General features: G+C 46.8%; 1 protein-coding gene across 3 annotated transcripts in view; it reads right to left on the reverse strand.

The window, feature by feature from the left end:
• The window catches only part of STAB2 (stabilin 2), a 134035-nt gene that overhangs the window by 72858 nt on the left and 47157 nt on the right, over positions 1 to 14020 (reverse strand). For all 3 annotated transcript variants that reach the window (XR_012510696.1, XM_074375158.1, XM_074375157.1), the window contains 7 exons: positions 12592 to 12654; positions 9638 to 9724; positions 8808 to 8894; positions 7568 to 7679; positions 4962 to 5142; positions 3112 to 3205; positions 1722 to 1880 (listed from right to left, as the gene is read on the reverse strand). Coding sequence is in view for 2 of the 3 variants with exons in the window: in XM_074375158.1 (XP_074231259.1) it covers positions 1722 to 1880; positions 3112 to 3205; positions 4962 to 5142; positions 7568 to 7679; positions 8808 to 8894; positions 9638 to 9724; positions 12592 to 12654 (783 nt within the window). In the remaining variant the exon portion in view is untranslated. The remainder of the gene's footprint in view (positions 1 to 1721; positions 1881 to 3111; positions 3206 to 4961; positions 5143 to 7567; positions 7680 to 8807; positions 8895 to 9637; positions 9725 to 12591; positions 12655 to 14020) is intronic.

Below are 14020 nucleotides of genomic sequence, written 5' to 3' on the forward strand. Positions count from 1 at the left end.
CAAAGAATGCCCAGGACTGTCAGCAAACCACCCAGAGCTGGGAGAGAGGCATGGAACAGATGTGTCATCACAGCCCTTAGAAGGAACCAAACCTGCTGACACTTGAGCTTGGACCTCTAGCTTTCAGTACTGTGAGACGATACAGTGCTGTGTGGTTCCATGACACCCAGATGGTGACACTTTGTTGACAGCAGCCTTAGCAAACTAACACTGGACCAAGAAATTGTTTTTCTTTCTCAAATGCAAGCTGGCAACTCAGGTGAGTCAAAAATTAATGGAATTGTTGGCCAAATGCTTGGCGAGACATAAGAATGCAGGGAGTTCTTTCATGATTAGGACTTTTACATGGCTACAATCCTAATACAGCTGTCATCACCTCCTCTGGAGCTCATTAATTCCTTAGAAAGTGTTCTCTGCCTCAGTCTCCTTTAAATGAGGTTAAGTGAAAGTGATCAACAAATGGTAGAGTGGCACAGAAATATAGAGTGTGGTCAAGGGTGGTGACCAAGAGGGCAGTTCTGGAGACAGTCTGACTCCAGACTGGTGAATCTCACATCATGACTTGGGTTCTGTGCAATACAAGTGAAGTATTTAGCCTCTCCATGCCTCAATTTCCTCTTTTATAAGATGGAATAATAATAGTACCTAAGTGGCAACAAAAGCAGAAACAAACAAGTGGGACTACATCAAACTGAAAAGCTTCTGTATAGCAAAGGAAACCATCAACAAAATAAAAGGCAACCTAAGGAATGGGAGAAAATACTTATAAATCATGTATATGATAAGGGGTTAATATCCAAAATACATAAAGGACCCACAACTCACAGCACAAAACCAAACAGTCCAACTTTAAAAATAGGCAGAAGATCTGAATAGACACTTTTCCAAAGACATACATATAACCAACAGGTACATGAAAAGATGCTCAACATCACTAATCATCAGGGAAATGCAAATCAAAACCACAATGCGATATCACCCCACACCTGTTAGAATGGCAATCATCAAAAAGGCACGAAATGTTTTGGGAAGGATGTAGAGAAAAGGGAACACCTGTGCACTGTTGGTGTGAATGTAAATTGGTACAACCCTTATGGAAAATAGTATACAGGTTCCTGAAAAAACTAATAATAGAACTACCATGTGATCCAGCTATTCTGCTTCTGGGTACTTATCTGAAGAAAATAAAAACAGTAACTTGAAAAGATATATGCACTCCCATGTTCATCACAGCATTATTTACAATAGCCAAGATGTGGAAGCAACCTAAGTGCTCATCAACAGATGAGTGGATAAAGAAGATGTGGTGGATATATGCATTAGAATATTATTCAGTCATAAAAAGAATGAAATCTTGCCATTGGCAACAACATGGATGGACCTTGAGGGCAATATGTTAAGAGAATGAGGTCAGAGAAAGACAAATACTATATAACCTCACTTATATGGGGAATCTAAAAACAAACAAACAAAATCAAGCTTATAGATGCAGAGAGCAGATTGGTGGTTGCCAGAGGCAGGGATGAGGGTGAATGGGGTCAAAAGGTGAAAAAAAAATAGTAGCAATGTCAGAGGTTTGCTATGACAATTAACCCCTTCCCATTACTACAAATGATAAAAAAAGCTGCAGTAAGTTCTAGCCAAAGCACTTCTGTGTCTAGGGGGGAGAAGTCACTGCAGCATTCCTGCTTCCTCTGTGCTCTCCACCTCGGTGCACCTACCTGCCCGGGGCCGATGTACAGGCAGGTTGCGTTGCGGTGGCAGCCGCCAGCTCGGGGCAGAAGGCAGTTGTTGATCTCTGAGCAATCTCTTCCATCCCCGGTCCACCCCTGATGGCACACGCAGGTGTGGGTCCCCCTGCCAGTTCTGATGCATTCTGCCTGCAGCAGGAAAGAAGCAGTGTAACTTCTGAAACCTTAATCCAGCCACATGATTCCAAATGCAAAAAAAGGGTTCCAGAAGCACATTATAGAAACATAAATTTGCATGGAATGCAATGGAAGGGATTAAAATGCACAATTGCATTGAGATCAATGGGAAACGAGGGGAGGTGATTTTAAGAGCAAATTTGCTTGTTGTTGGCCAGCTACTGGCCACCACCACTAACATTACTGACATTTACTGATCCAGGGACTGTACTTAATGTTGTGTAGGTGTTAAGCCATCATCCTGAGGATGGTACTCTTATTATTTCTATTTTACAGGTAAGGAAACTGAGGCTCAAAGGAGTTAAGTAACTTGCCCAAGTTCACACAGCTACAAGAAGGCATGAACCCAGGTCTAGATGATGCTGAAGCCCAAGCTCCTAACTGTGCTAGCTCCAGGCCTCTCAGGATGATCACAGTGGGAGGCTGCAGGACAGGTTGGTAGGGAGTGAAATGCAAGATAAGTTGTTGAGATGAGACTGCATGGGTGGGGCTGGCCCAAGGATGAGGGGGGGGGGTCTGGTGGGCAGGGCAAGGCACGTGCATCTGATTTCATTCTCAGAGCCAGGGGGAGTTCCAGAAGGGGTTTCAGCATGGGGGAAACATGACCTGATCCATTTCAAGCCACTCTGGCTGTGAGTATAGGCAAGAGAAGTAGCAGGGAGAGCAGCTATTAAGCTGAGTAAGGAACGGAGGTGACCTTGGCCAGGTGGTGGTGGTGGCATTTAAAAGACATTAGTGAAAGCAAAGGTAGGTTTGGGCTATACCTGACACTAAAAGAACTCAGGGCAAGTCACTTAACATCCTGAGCCTCAGTTTTCTAATTGGTAAAATAGGATTAAACATCTGCTTCTTTGGGAGGTGAGAGGATCAAATGAGATCATGCACATTCAAGCTGCCTGTAAGCCGTAACGTCTGAACCAAAAGTTTATTACTAATGATCTCCAGTATCTGACTCTCAGGCTGTGCTTCTGAAAGCCCAAGGCCTTTGTAAACGTGGACCCACCACTTCCCTCAGACATGTGGATTTAGGGAGCGGAGGCTCACAGAAGGCACCTGGCGCCGCCTTTAAGACACAGGGTTGAAGCAAATGTGCCTCATGTGGTGAAAAGTCACCTGACACTTCAGAAGGGTTCAGGATTCCCTAAAATACCTGGCAGTTTGGAAACAAAAGACCAACACTCACATTTCGGCTACAGCCCCCCGAGGTTAATCCCAAACAAGGGTCCATCTCTGAACAGAGGATTCCGTCCCCTTCATATCCTGCTTTGCATACACACCTGCAAAGAACAGTGAGTACACAAAGTCAGCCCCAGAAATGCAAGCACCGAGACCCCTCCCTCCCAAGACCAGCCAGCTAGGGATGAATGGGTTCATGGACAGGTGGCTGGATGTTTTGCCCTCGTTGCGGGAACCAGGTGCCATGGTGGTCACAGGCACGTCTGGCTCTGCGGTCAGAAACACGTGGGTGAGAATCTAGTCCCTGTCTCTTAGCAGCTGTGTGACCTGGGTGAGTTCCTTAACCTCTGGGAGACTGTTTCCTCATCTGGAAAATGGGTCTAATGTCTCCTTCCTGCAGCTGTGGTACATCGTGATGAGCTAACACATGAGGAGCGGTCAGCAGGGCCCTTGCTCCCACCTGCATCTTCTAGGGCTGGACATCAGGTGGCTTCTCTGCTCTTGTTGGGTTGCCCTTTATACCTCACGTTACTATCTTTGGTTCAGCAGAGAACGACTCTACTGTTTTGTGCAAGTTTTCTAACTATTTGAATGTGCCAATCAAGTGAGACCTCCCCTCTGTCCCTTTTCTGGTCCCTCAGATGTCTTCTTTTCAGAGCCCAACATTCTCAGGTGCCTGATGCCATGCGCCCACAGAGTCTGCAGGCTCATTCAACCAATATTTACTGAGTGCCTTGTGACTGTGCGGGGACACCCTGTGGTTCCATCATAATCCCACGTCACTCTCACTGGAAATTCAGTCATGTGGGCTTCACAAAAATCTAAATAAAATTATTTTTCATGTATCAAGAATCCTAGAGGAACTAAGTACTTCAGCTGGTCCCCAAATGAAGAAACAGACTGCTCTGTTCCAACAATGATTTACTTAAGTTTATATAGTAAATAAGACCCTTGTTGATAGTCCTTTGTGGGTGATCTAAGAGGTTTTAAGGGCAATTTTGACGACCTGTGACTTTGCCTTATGCACTGATGTATATACTAACTCCCTGGGAAGATGCATTTCTATTGTACCACCACAGAAGGGCACAGTCAGTCTCTGCTGCATGCCACCTGCAGACCAGAGGGGGAGACAGACCTTGAACAGGTAAGCAAATAAGCAGGGAATGACACATTAAGAAAAGTGCTGCAAAAATAAGGCCAAGAATTCCACATGTTTACCTGCATTTCCCAGGATTTTTTTTTTTTTTGCATGGTTACTGCCTTTGAACTAGATATTTCTAGAGAAGAAAATCTCCTCTGACATTTCCCCTCCAAGCCCACTGCATATGTTAGACAGGATTAAGAAAACAAATGGCGATCCAGGGAGCAGAGACCCAATTTCCTGTAAGATGCCTTTAACAGGGCAGTTATTATTCATGGCCTTGAAGGTAAAGCCACTTTTAAACAGTTGGAAAGTTGGCGGGCAAACTTTCATTTCCTTCACGTGAGTGATGATAGTAATTGTAGTTTCCACGACTGAATACCTATGATGTGCTTGCCCCGGTGCTGGGTACATTGGTATTCAGTTTTTCTAATCTCCATTACTGCCCTGCTAGGTAGGCAGCATTGTCTTTACTATACTGATGAGGAGAGTGAGGCTCAGAGAGGTTCAGTAACTGCCCAAGGTCACACAGCTGGTATGTCTCAAAGCAGGGAGTGATGCAACTTGGCCCCAGCTCAGTCTGAAGTTTTCTCCACAAAAGCCACGTTGGCAGCCTCAATTGACAAAGACTACAGATATGGGTTAGGTCTGTCTATAGGTAACAAAGTGGCCATGGGTGGTTAAGGGCGGCACCCCCCCCATCCCCAAAAGCCTACCTTGCTGTCCCATTGCTGAATTCACAGGTGGCGTGAATGTGACAGAACTGCATGTAGGGCCCGCAGGCTGAGGTCTGCTTGTGGCAGAACCTCCCAGTGGAGCCGCCCCTGCAAGTGCCGGCGAGGCAGGTCCCGTCACTGTCAATCCTGTTGTCACAGGTTCCAAAAATGCACAGACATTCTGAAAGGGAAGGACGAGGGACATTCAGGGCATGGGGGACAAGCTCAGCAGTGGGGCTCAGGAGTCATGGAGGACAGGGTCCTCCCCCCTACTCACTCCTGTCAGAGGATAATCTGGAGCTGAGCCCGGGAAGGCTCTGGACGCTATATCTCAGCACCTTTCCCCGTGTGTTGGGGACAACCCTCAGTGAGAAGAGCTTGGTCTCTGGGCTGCTTCACAGGTCTGTACGTGGGGTGCAGGGGCGAGGGTGGCTTGTGGTGGTGTGAAGGAGGCCAAGGGGCTCAATTTTCATCTACTTCGTGGTAGGAGAGTTTAGTCTGGAAACTTCTCACCTTTTCATGAAGACATTCTGGAATAAACAGAAGTGATTTCTCCTGCCAGCACAGCCTCTGTTGTGTGGCTTACATACTTGTTCTTCACTCTAACACAGCAAACCAGTGATAACCCATGGCCAGTATCTGCACACTGACCTTGCTCTAGCCTTGGGCCAGCCTTTAACTTCTATCCTCTTATTAACAGTCACCAGCCTCAGAGGAAGGTTCTTTTATCACCCCCATTTTCCAGAGTAGGAAACTGAGGCCCAGAGAGGTGAAGCAAATTGCCTAACTTGTCAAACTGGTAAGTTCCCAAACAGGGACTTGAACTCAGGCCTTCAAATTCCTTTTTGTTAGTGACCACAAGTAACACTGGCATTTCCACCGGCCTGTTAACCATCTCAAACTTCAGCTGCTAACTTTGCTTTTGATTACAAGTATTTAAAAACTGCAACGTGAGCCAGCTTATCAGAGGCAGGTTCCTCTGTACACAGGAGTAAAAACAACACTCTGGAGATTTTCAAAGGCAGGTGGTAAGGAGTTGGGGGCTAGAGTATGACTGGAAACAACAGAATCTGGTTTTGCCCCAGAAAGAGCTGACAAGAGAGGAATTAGTGGGGTGGGGGGCTTGGAGCCAACATCCAGGAAAGAGAAACAGTGAGGGAGGGTGGGGCTGGAAAAGCACAGCTAGATTTAAAACAAAAAAGACCTTTCATAGACTTTAAAGCAAGTCAGTTTGCAAGGAAGACGACCCCAGAACAAAGCAGAGGATCCCCTGCATGAGACGTGGGCAGCCCCAGACCCAGACCAGAGGTGCTGGAGCAGGAAGCCTACCTCTCTGGCCCTCGCCGTGGCACTCTGGCCTCGCAAAAATGCCAATGTCATCCGGCTTTGGAATAAACCCCTATTTTTTTTTTCCTGGGAAACCTTATTTGGTGAAAAGCGCACTGGACTAGGATCGGCAGCCTTGATTCTGCTGGGCTCTGGTGTCCCATCTGTCTTGAGAGGTAGTTGTGCAGATCAGACGAAGTCAGAGAGGAGAGGCATGGTGTGTTATGAGAGGAGTTAGCAGTGATAGTAATAAGAATGACTTCATTTACTGATTACTTGCTAGGTGTCTTCTCTGGGCTAAAGTTCTAAATTATAATCTAACTTAATCAACAGCCTGTGAAGTGGGTACCAGTATTGTCTTCATTCTATAAATGGGGAAACTGAGTTTCAATGAGAGACTTTCTAAGGTCATACAGCCAGTAACTTGCAGAGTAGGGATTTAACTCCAGGTTGGTCTGACTCTACAGCAAGCTCTGATCTATTAATTTTTTTTTCCTATCAAATTCTAAGCTTAGATAAAGAAACAGATGTATATGTCTATCGAAACACTTAAACATTCACACGATGTTATTTTTAAGAACATAATGTATTTTCTAAGATTATATAACTGCATGTTTTTCAGGGCCTAGTGTTGTGGAACTTTCTACATGTTCTATGAGCTTCTTGACATTTATGTCACTGAACTTAGAATAATAGCAACAGTAAAAATAATAGTGACAGCGGCCAGCATACTGGGAGCACATACTAGGTGACTGGCGCTGTTCTAGGCAAGTGCTTTCCACTTAAAACTTGTATTAACCTTACGGGGTAGTTACTACTGTTACCCCATTTTATAGATGAGGAAATTGAGGCCTAGGGAGGTGTAGTAACCAGCCCAAGGTCACACATTTTACAAAGGGAGGAGCTGATGGAAAAGGACTGCTTGAAAGATGGGGAGTGAGTCTGTTTCTTGGTATAGAACCCATGCTCACTTCAGGTATGTGGGGAAACCTTATGGGACTGGTTTTCAAAGCATGGTCTGGGCCAGCAGCGTAGGCACCCCAGGGGACTTGTTAGAAATGCAAATCCTCAGCTACCACCCAGGTCTGCTGTGGCACAAACTCTATGAGTGGGGCCCAGCAGTGTGACACGTGCTCCCATCTGGGACCCAAGTGCTTAAGAAACGCCTGGTGATGAGCGCATCCACCAAGCTGAGGGGCACCCGATGCAGGCCTGCCCCGCCGGCTTGCTACAGGGACCTCCACTAAGCAGCAGAAGGTGGGTCTGAAAGCGACACTTACTTTTGTCACACTGAGGTCCGTATTTATCGGGGTCCGAGCAGAACTGACACTGGGAGCCTTGGAAGCCCTCCTGGCAGATGCAAGTCCCGTTGCCGTCGTGGCCGTCAGCGCACTGTGAGCAAAGGACGGGCCCTGTCCATTAGGCCAACACAGGCCCTGGAAAGGAGTCCCAGACGCTTTCCTTTCCTGGCCTGCTTCTTTGCCTCAAATTTAATTCTGCCTTAAATGACTCTTTGGGACCCCTTGTGGAAAATGGAGTCATGGGCATCAGGTAGGAAGCTAAGACAGTGACATACGGGGGTCCTGAGCCAGGATTCAGAGCTTTACGGGAAGTCATGGGGGCGGGGGTCACAATGGTGAACTAAAATGTCTAAACAATGCTTAAGGGATGGCCTGATCAGCCACTGGCCTTCAAAATGAAGGCCACCTTTCTCTCCAGATGCTCACGTGCTCGGCTCTGGGACTCCAAGCTGCAGTGTTTCTCTCTTCAGTGTGAGCATCTTGCCCCGCAGGTCCTTGGCTATTTCAAGGGTAGATTTGTATTGATTGACATACATCAGAATTGGGCATGGGTCCTGACCTGACCACCTGCTACAGTAGTTAATTTGTACCAGCTTCGCTCTGTTCCCCTTGCCTGTGTGGTGTCCCCACCTGGTGGTCACACAGTTTTTCCTTCCCCTTGAAAGAGGCATATTTTCAATGTGGATTTCTTAAATGTGCAGATCTACAATTTCCTCTAGGAATTACAGCCACTTTTACCATTGTTTGTTTAGCTCTGGCCTCCAAGCTGGGACAGTTAAGTTTTGGCCCTTAGACTTCACTAGGTTTTGCAGATGGGTTAAAAAAAAAAAAGCATTCACTGGGCAGTTTTATTTTTTTCTTTTTTAAAGAATCAAAATTTTGGCCCCTAAAAAATTCTTGGAGATCAATGCAGGCCAACCCTGCTATCTCCCATAGGAGGAATGTGGGAGCCTTGCTGAGTTGCTCAAGGTCATGCAGTCAGCACTAGGAAGGGAAATCAGAAGCAACATCACTGGACACCCAGCCCCCTGCCACTCCACCAGGCAAGACTCCTTCTCCTGCAAACACCTTCTGCTCTTTTAGCAACTGATCTGTTTCTTTCACTCCTTGGGATCAGTGATTGGCAGTGTATCATTTCTTGGTTTAGTGGTTTTAAATTATTTTTTCAACTTAAACAGGTCAACTTTGGCATTGGTGGAAAAGCCTCAGTCCTTATCACCTGTCCGTTCCCGGAGCACGGGTCTGAGAAGCCTCCTGGACACTGGTTGCAGTCGGGCCCATAGAAGCCTTTGCAGCACTTTGGTATCTGAGAAACAAAACACATGTCACCTTTTGAAATCCCAAGCAGAGTGCCAGTTCCTCAAAGGAAAGACATTCCACCTCCCATTATGATCATAAACAGCATCAGCCCCTCCCTCCCTCACAAGCGTGACTTCTCCTCTGCAGACGCCGGCAGGGCTGTGCGCAGCCTGCTGCTCACCACAGATCTCCTGAGGGCCGACCCCGGCAGCCAGCTGTGGGACCATGAAAGCAAGACAGACAAAGGCTTGTGCCCATGGAGCCTGTGTTCTGTCTAGTCAGGGAAGAGACAATGAACTAGACAAAAATACGAAGATTTCTGAGAGTGGTAAGTGCTGGGAAGACAAACGTGGGGGCAGAGGCAGGGGAGATGGGGAGGCCACTTGAGGCGGTGACAGCTGTATGGAGACTTGAAAGATGAATCAGCCCCCAGCAAACCTGGAAGAAAATTCCAAGTAGGGAATGGCCAAGGAGTACACTCTGAGGTGGGCATGAGGGCAAGAGACCAGCTGGAGACACTGCAGAGGGTGAGCTCTATACTAAGAGCAATAGGGAACCATGGGATGGATGGACACAGGGAGGGGTGACCTGGCTGCCAGGCAGAGGAGCCCCCGGCAGGAAGACACTGCCAAGGCCCCACAGGCAACCTGTGACCACACGGACTCTGGGGCCCAAGAGCTGCCCAGCCTGCTGGCTTCTGTTTGGGACCTGGTGGCCTGGATGAGGACCCTGGCCACGCACATGCCTCACCTTCACGGTGGTGTTACAGTATCTGGCACAGCCGCTCTTCAGGCTTCTGGTTCTGCCCGTGTAGACGCACTTGTGTGTGAAGAGTGTCTGGAAGAAAGCCGAGGAGAAAAGGCATTGCAGTCTGCATCCTGGGGTCCTCTGGGCATGACCGGGCTTCTGTACACACTAGACAGTCTACTTCCGTTCTGTCATCAGAGCCAGGAGAGAGCACTAGAGCACACAGCACACCCTCGTTAGGCCCCGTGTCCTTGTTGGAAGAACACAGAGCAGGGTTTACATGACATAGGGCACATGTCTCCCTCCCTCCCCTCAGGCCATGGCAGACACTGCTCACTGATCAGGGAACAGGGTCCTGTTCACTCCAGGACTGGCTTAGCCTCCCCCTCCAATTAGTAGTCATCCCTAACCTCCTCCTATATAGAAATTCTGGAGCTAGTAGAGAGTTTTCTCTACTTTGTGGAAAGATCCACCAAACAAAAGAGCAATAGTCTGAGTTTTTCTTTAAGGTGTGGTGTCGGGGGAGAGGCAGATTTCCTTCCATTCTCTAATCCCTGATGCCCAATTATTGATAACTACCATTTACTGAGAACCTACTGGGGCCAGACACAGCACTCATATGAGGCCATCAATCTTCAATTCCATGTGGATATTTCTTATTCCTTTTTTTACAGGTGAGGAAACGGAGGCCCAGACATGTTAAATCAGTTTTCAGAGGAATACTGCTAGTAAGTGGCAGATCGAGAGAATGGGTCCTAACGTCTACTAACTTTAGGATCTCAGGGGCAAGTCATGTAGCCTCTGTGGGGCTCAGCTGCCCTACCTGTGAAATGGGACAATAATGCTGATCTCAAGTTTCATCCTGAACATTTGGTCCCCGGCTCAAATTTCATGTTAGATGCAAGTTGATGCTGAGGCACCCCTTCGTCTTAGGCTCTTACTCAAGAAGAGAGCAATGAAAATGCTTCACAGGCAGTGAAATCCTAAAACCTTAGATGTATAAAGGAATTCTGAGGTCACTGAGGAAGGAATATTCAACCCTCTTGTTGGCTTCAGGAGAATTAACCAAGTATAGACCATGGGAGCCTGGGAGGGTCAGTTTGGGAGCTGTCTTGGCCCTGACCCATGTGTCTCAATTCTTTCTTTCCTTTCTCCCTCCACCTCCTCCCTTGGGTTGAGGCGATGTAGGATCACGGTCTGCCGGGTACCAGGCGAACCTTGTGTGAGGGATTTTATATTTCCTCACCTCAGTTTCCAGATTACACTGTGGTTATAATGATAACGTGTCTCCTTCAGAGATTTGACGCATGAAGCATTCAGGACAATGTCTGGCACACAGCAACGACTGGTGCTAGTCTCCATGTTCTCCTCTTGCCTCCTCCCTCTCTGCATCCCCTAGCTGACAGCATCCTGCAGGGCTCAGGCGGGTGGCTTCATTGCGCAAAATAAGTATTGGAACACCTGTGCTTGTTTCATTTTCATGCTTTTCTTTATGAAATGCTCCACAATAGGACTGAATTAAAGAGCTCATCACCTTCCCATGTGATCTATTCTAGTGCAGAATGAACTTTCTATCTGGGAAGTTCTTTCTTAGGACGAAGTTAGAGGCAGAAATTTCTATCATCTATTTTATCTGAGAACATTTTGCTTTTGCTACCAGTGGAGTACTTACTCGGCATATGAGTTACGGATTGTTGTACAACAGTCTGTTCTTTTTTAGATTAGAGCTTCTCAAGACAAGAACAAAATAAAACAAAATCTTACTCATTGTATGCCCCCTGAACCAGCCCTGTAATTCTCAATAGATGTGCTCAGAATTCAAACTTGACAAGGTTTTGATGGTCCCTAGGGTCACTTTCTTGGTATTTCTTATATTTCTCTCCAGAATGATGCTTGGGAAGAGCAGATACGAATGAAGGGCAGCAGAATATCCCTTACCCCCGCCCCAGGCATATGGATTATTTTGAGTAAAGGCACTTGAAAAATACAGATACAAAAAACCCGTAACACTCTGAGCTCCCCTTTTCTTTCTGAAAACAGGGCGTAAAACCCCCATGTGAAAGGTGCCCTCCCTGTACCAAGAGAAAAGAGACATCTTGTCACCAGAGACAGGAGCTGAAGCAGAGAAAAATCTGTACAAACAGACCTTGTTAAAATAACTCTTTTTCTTCCTTTAGAAGAATATAGGAAATTTACCTTCCCTGTACATTTTAATTTTTACTTTTTTCAGCTTTACTGATGTAACTTCATCTTAGATGAAACTTACAGAGGTAACACTGTAAGTTTAAGACGTACAACACGGTGATAATGATTTGATGTAGGTGTATATTGTGAAATGATGATCAGTCAGTTTAGTCAACACACCATCACTTCCCTAAACACTTTAGTTACTTTTCCACAGTTATCTGTCTTTGTTCAATCTACTACATACACACTTGGGTTTTGCTATTTCTCTGGGTCTTCATTCTCCAAGAGAGGCTCCTGTGTACGTGTAAAAATCTGTATGTTTTTCTCCTGTTAATTTGTCTTATGTCAACTTAATTCTCAGGATCAGCCAGAGACCCCAACAGGGTGGAGGTCAAGTGTTCCCTCTCTTACATAAACACTGGGTTTTACTTAAGAGGGAAAGTAGAGAGGCAATGTTCACTGAGTGGCTATTTGATTTAGGCATTGTGCTTGGGTTTTTATCTATGCTAATCCTGCTGTTGCTATTATTTGCAGGTAAGAAAATTAGAGTAAAAATGTCAAGCAACTTACCTTGGATAAACGCGCAAGGATTCAAATACAGATCGGTGGGTTGTCTTTTCACCTCCCCCCGTAGATTGGAGGCTAAGAGCTAACCTGATATTATCCCAGTTAGAGTGAGTATCTTTTAAGAAGGAAGGTAGAAAGGATGAGAAACCACACCAGTGGGGTTGCTCGGGAGATGTGTGGTTCCCAGAAGCTGTCACACTCACCGTGGGCTCGGAGTTGGCAGGACATTTGCTCAAATACACAAGGGAACAGCTCACACAAGTGCCCTAGAAGGACGGACCATGGGTTAGTACAGGCGTTGCTATAAGAGGGAGCACAGACCCCCTGTCTGGTTCATGCTCCTCCCTGTGAAGGGGGCTCCACTAGCATAACCCTCTTGGCCTCTCTCCCCGCCCCCTGCTGCCTCCTCCCCAGAGAGATGGAGTGAAGTCCCTGTGAGGTGGAGGGGCGGTTTAGAAGGAGCCAAGCCTGCTCAGAGCAGCCCCTTCTTCATCCTCTTTCAGGGTCAGACTAGCCACAGGCTTCTGGTTGACCCTCTGCTGTGTAGAGAGGCATCTTCCCTTGAGAATACACTACAGTTGCTCACCTGTGCCAGGGAGGAAGTATTAGCGCTAGCTACACACTTAAGTCCCTGTTCTCCAATTCACTTAGCAGTAACGAGGCTGAACACTGAATCTCTGCCTTTCAGTCTCCTGGGCTTCTTCCTCCATCAGTTCTGAGTTCAGGAGGAAGGAAGGAGTGTGTTTCTCCAAATCTCTCCAGATCCATTCTCTGACCTTCTCCACTGGGCTCTGTGCTCCAGCAGCTAAACCTTGAAGGTTGGTCTCTTGGGCTCCCTCACCAGTTCCCACCTGGCCAATGTGAGGCACCAGCAGGATACTGGTGGGTAGGAGGAGAGCAAGGTCAAGGTGTTTCTTCCCTGCTCCCTCTCTGCTCGGGCACCATCCCTGCAGCTCCTGATGGATATCTCTTTTTCCATTCCTCCCACTCTCACTGGGCTCAGATAACTCCAACCCCTCTCCACCCTTGACTGTGGTGGTAATGGTTTCCTGCCATTGCCTCTTCTTGGATGCCCCAGCATCACTTGCTTGTATCCTCAGCCCTGCCCGCCCCCGCTGTAGTAGCTTCTTCATTCAAGTCTCTTTGTGTGAACCATTGGGATAAATTCTGTTTCCTGCAGGGATGTTAACTAGTACAGACTGTTATTAATTAAGCCTCTAAAATCCAAACATACATGCCCAAAGGCTGCTATGGGTTCAGCCTGGTGAAAACTGAGGCTTCTAGAAGGTACCATCTGCTCCCGTTGTTTACTGGCCCTCCGTATTTTCCAGACAATGCATTTATACTTTTAATAGGCCTAATCAAAAATCACTGTAAACCACACAGAGCAGACTCATTTGACTTTAAACCCAGAGAAAACAGTAAAAGACTTCATTCTAAGGCAGCTATTGGGAAGTCCTTTTCCTTATTTAATTAAAATTCTTTGTGATGCAGCTCCAACCCACATCTTGATTGCTTGGGAAGACGGGGAGTAAGTTCTTGAACAACTTGCAGAAAAGACTCAATAGGAGTCAGTAATTAGACTTGTTCACCCCAAGCAGCTGCCGTTCGGGTTAAGGGAGGGAAGTCTGT

This window comes from Camelus bactrianus, chromosome 12 (genome assembly GCF_048773025.1).
Source record: "Camelus bactrianus isolate YW-2024 breed Bactrian camel chromosome 12, ASM4877302v1, whole genome shotgun sequence".
NCBI lineage: Eukaryota > Metazoa > Chordata > Mammalia > Artiodactyla > Camelidae > Camelus > Camelus bactrianus.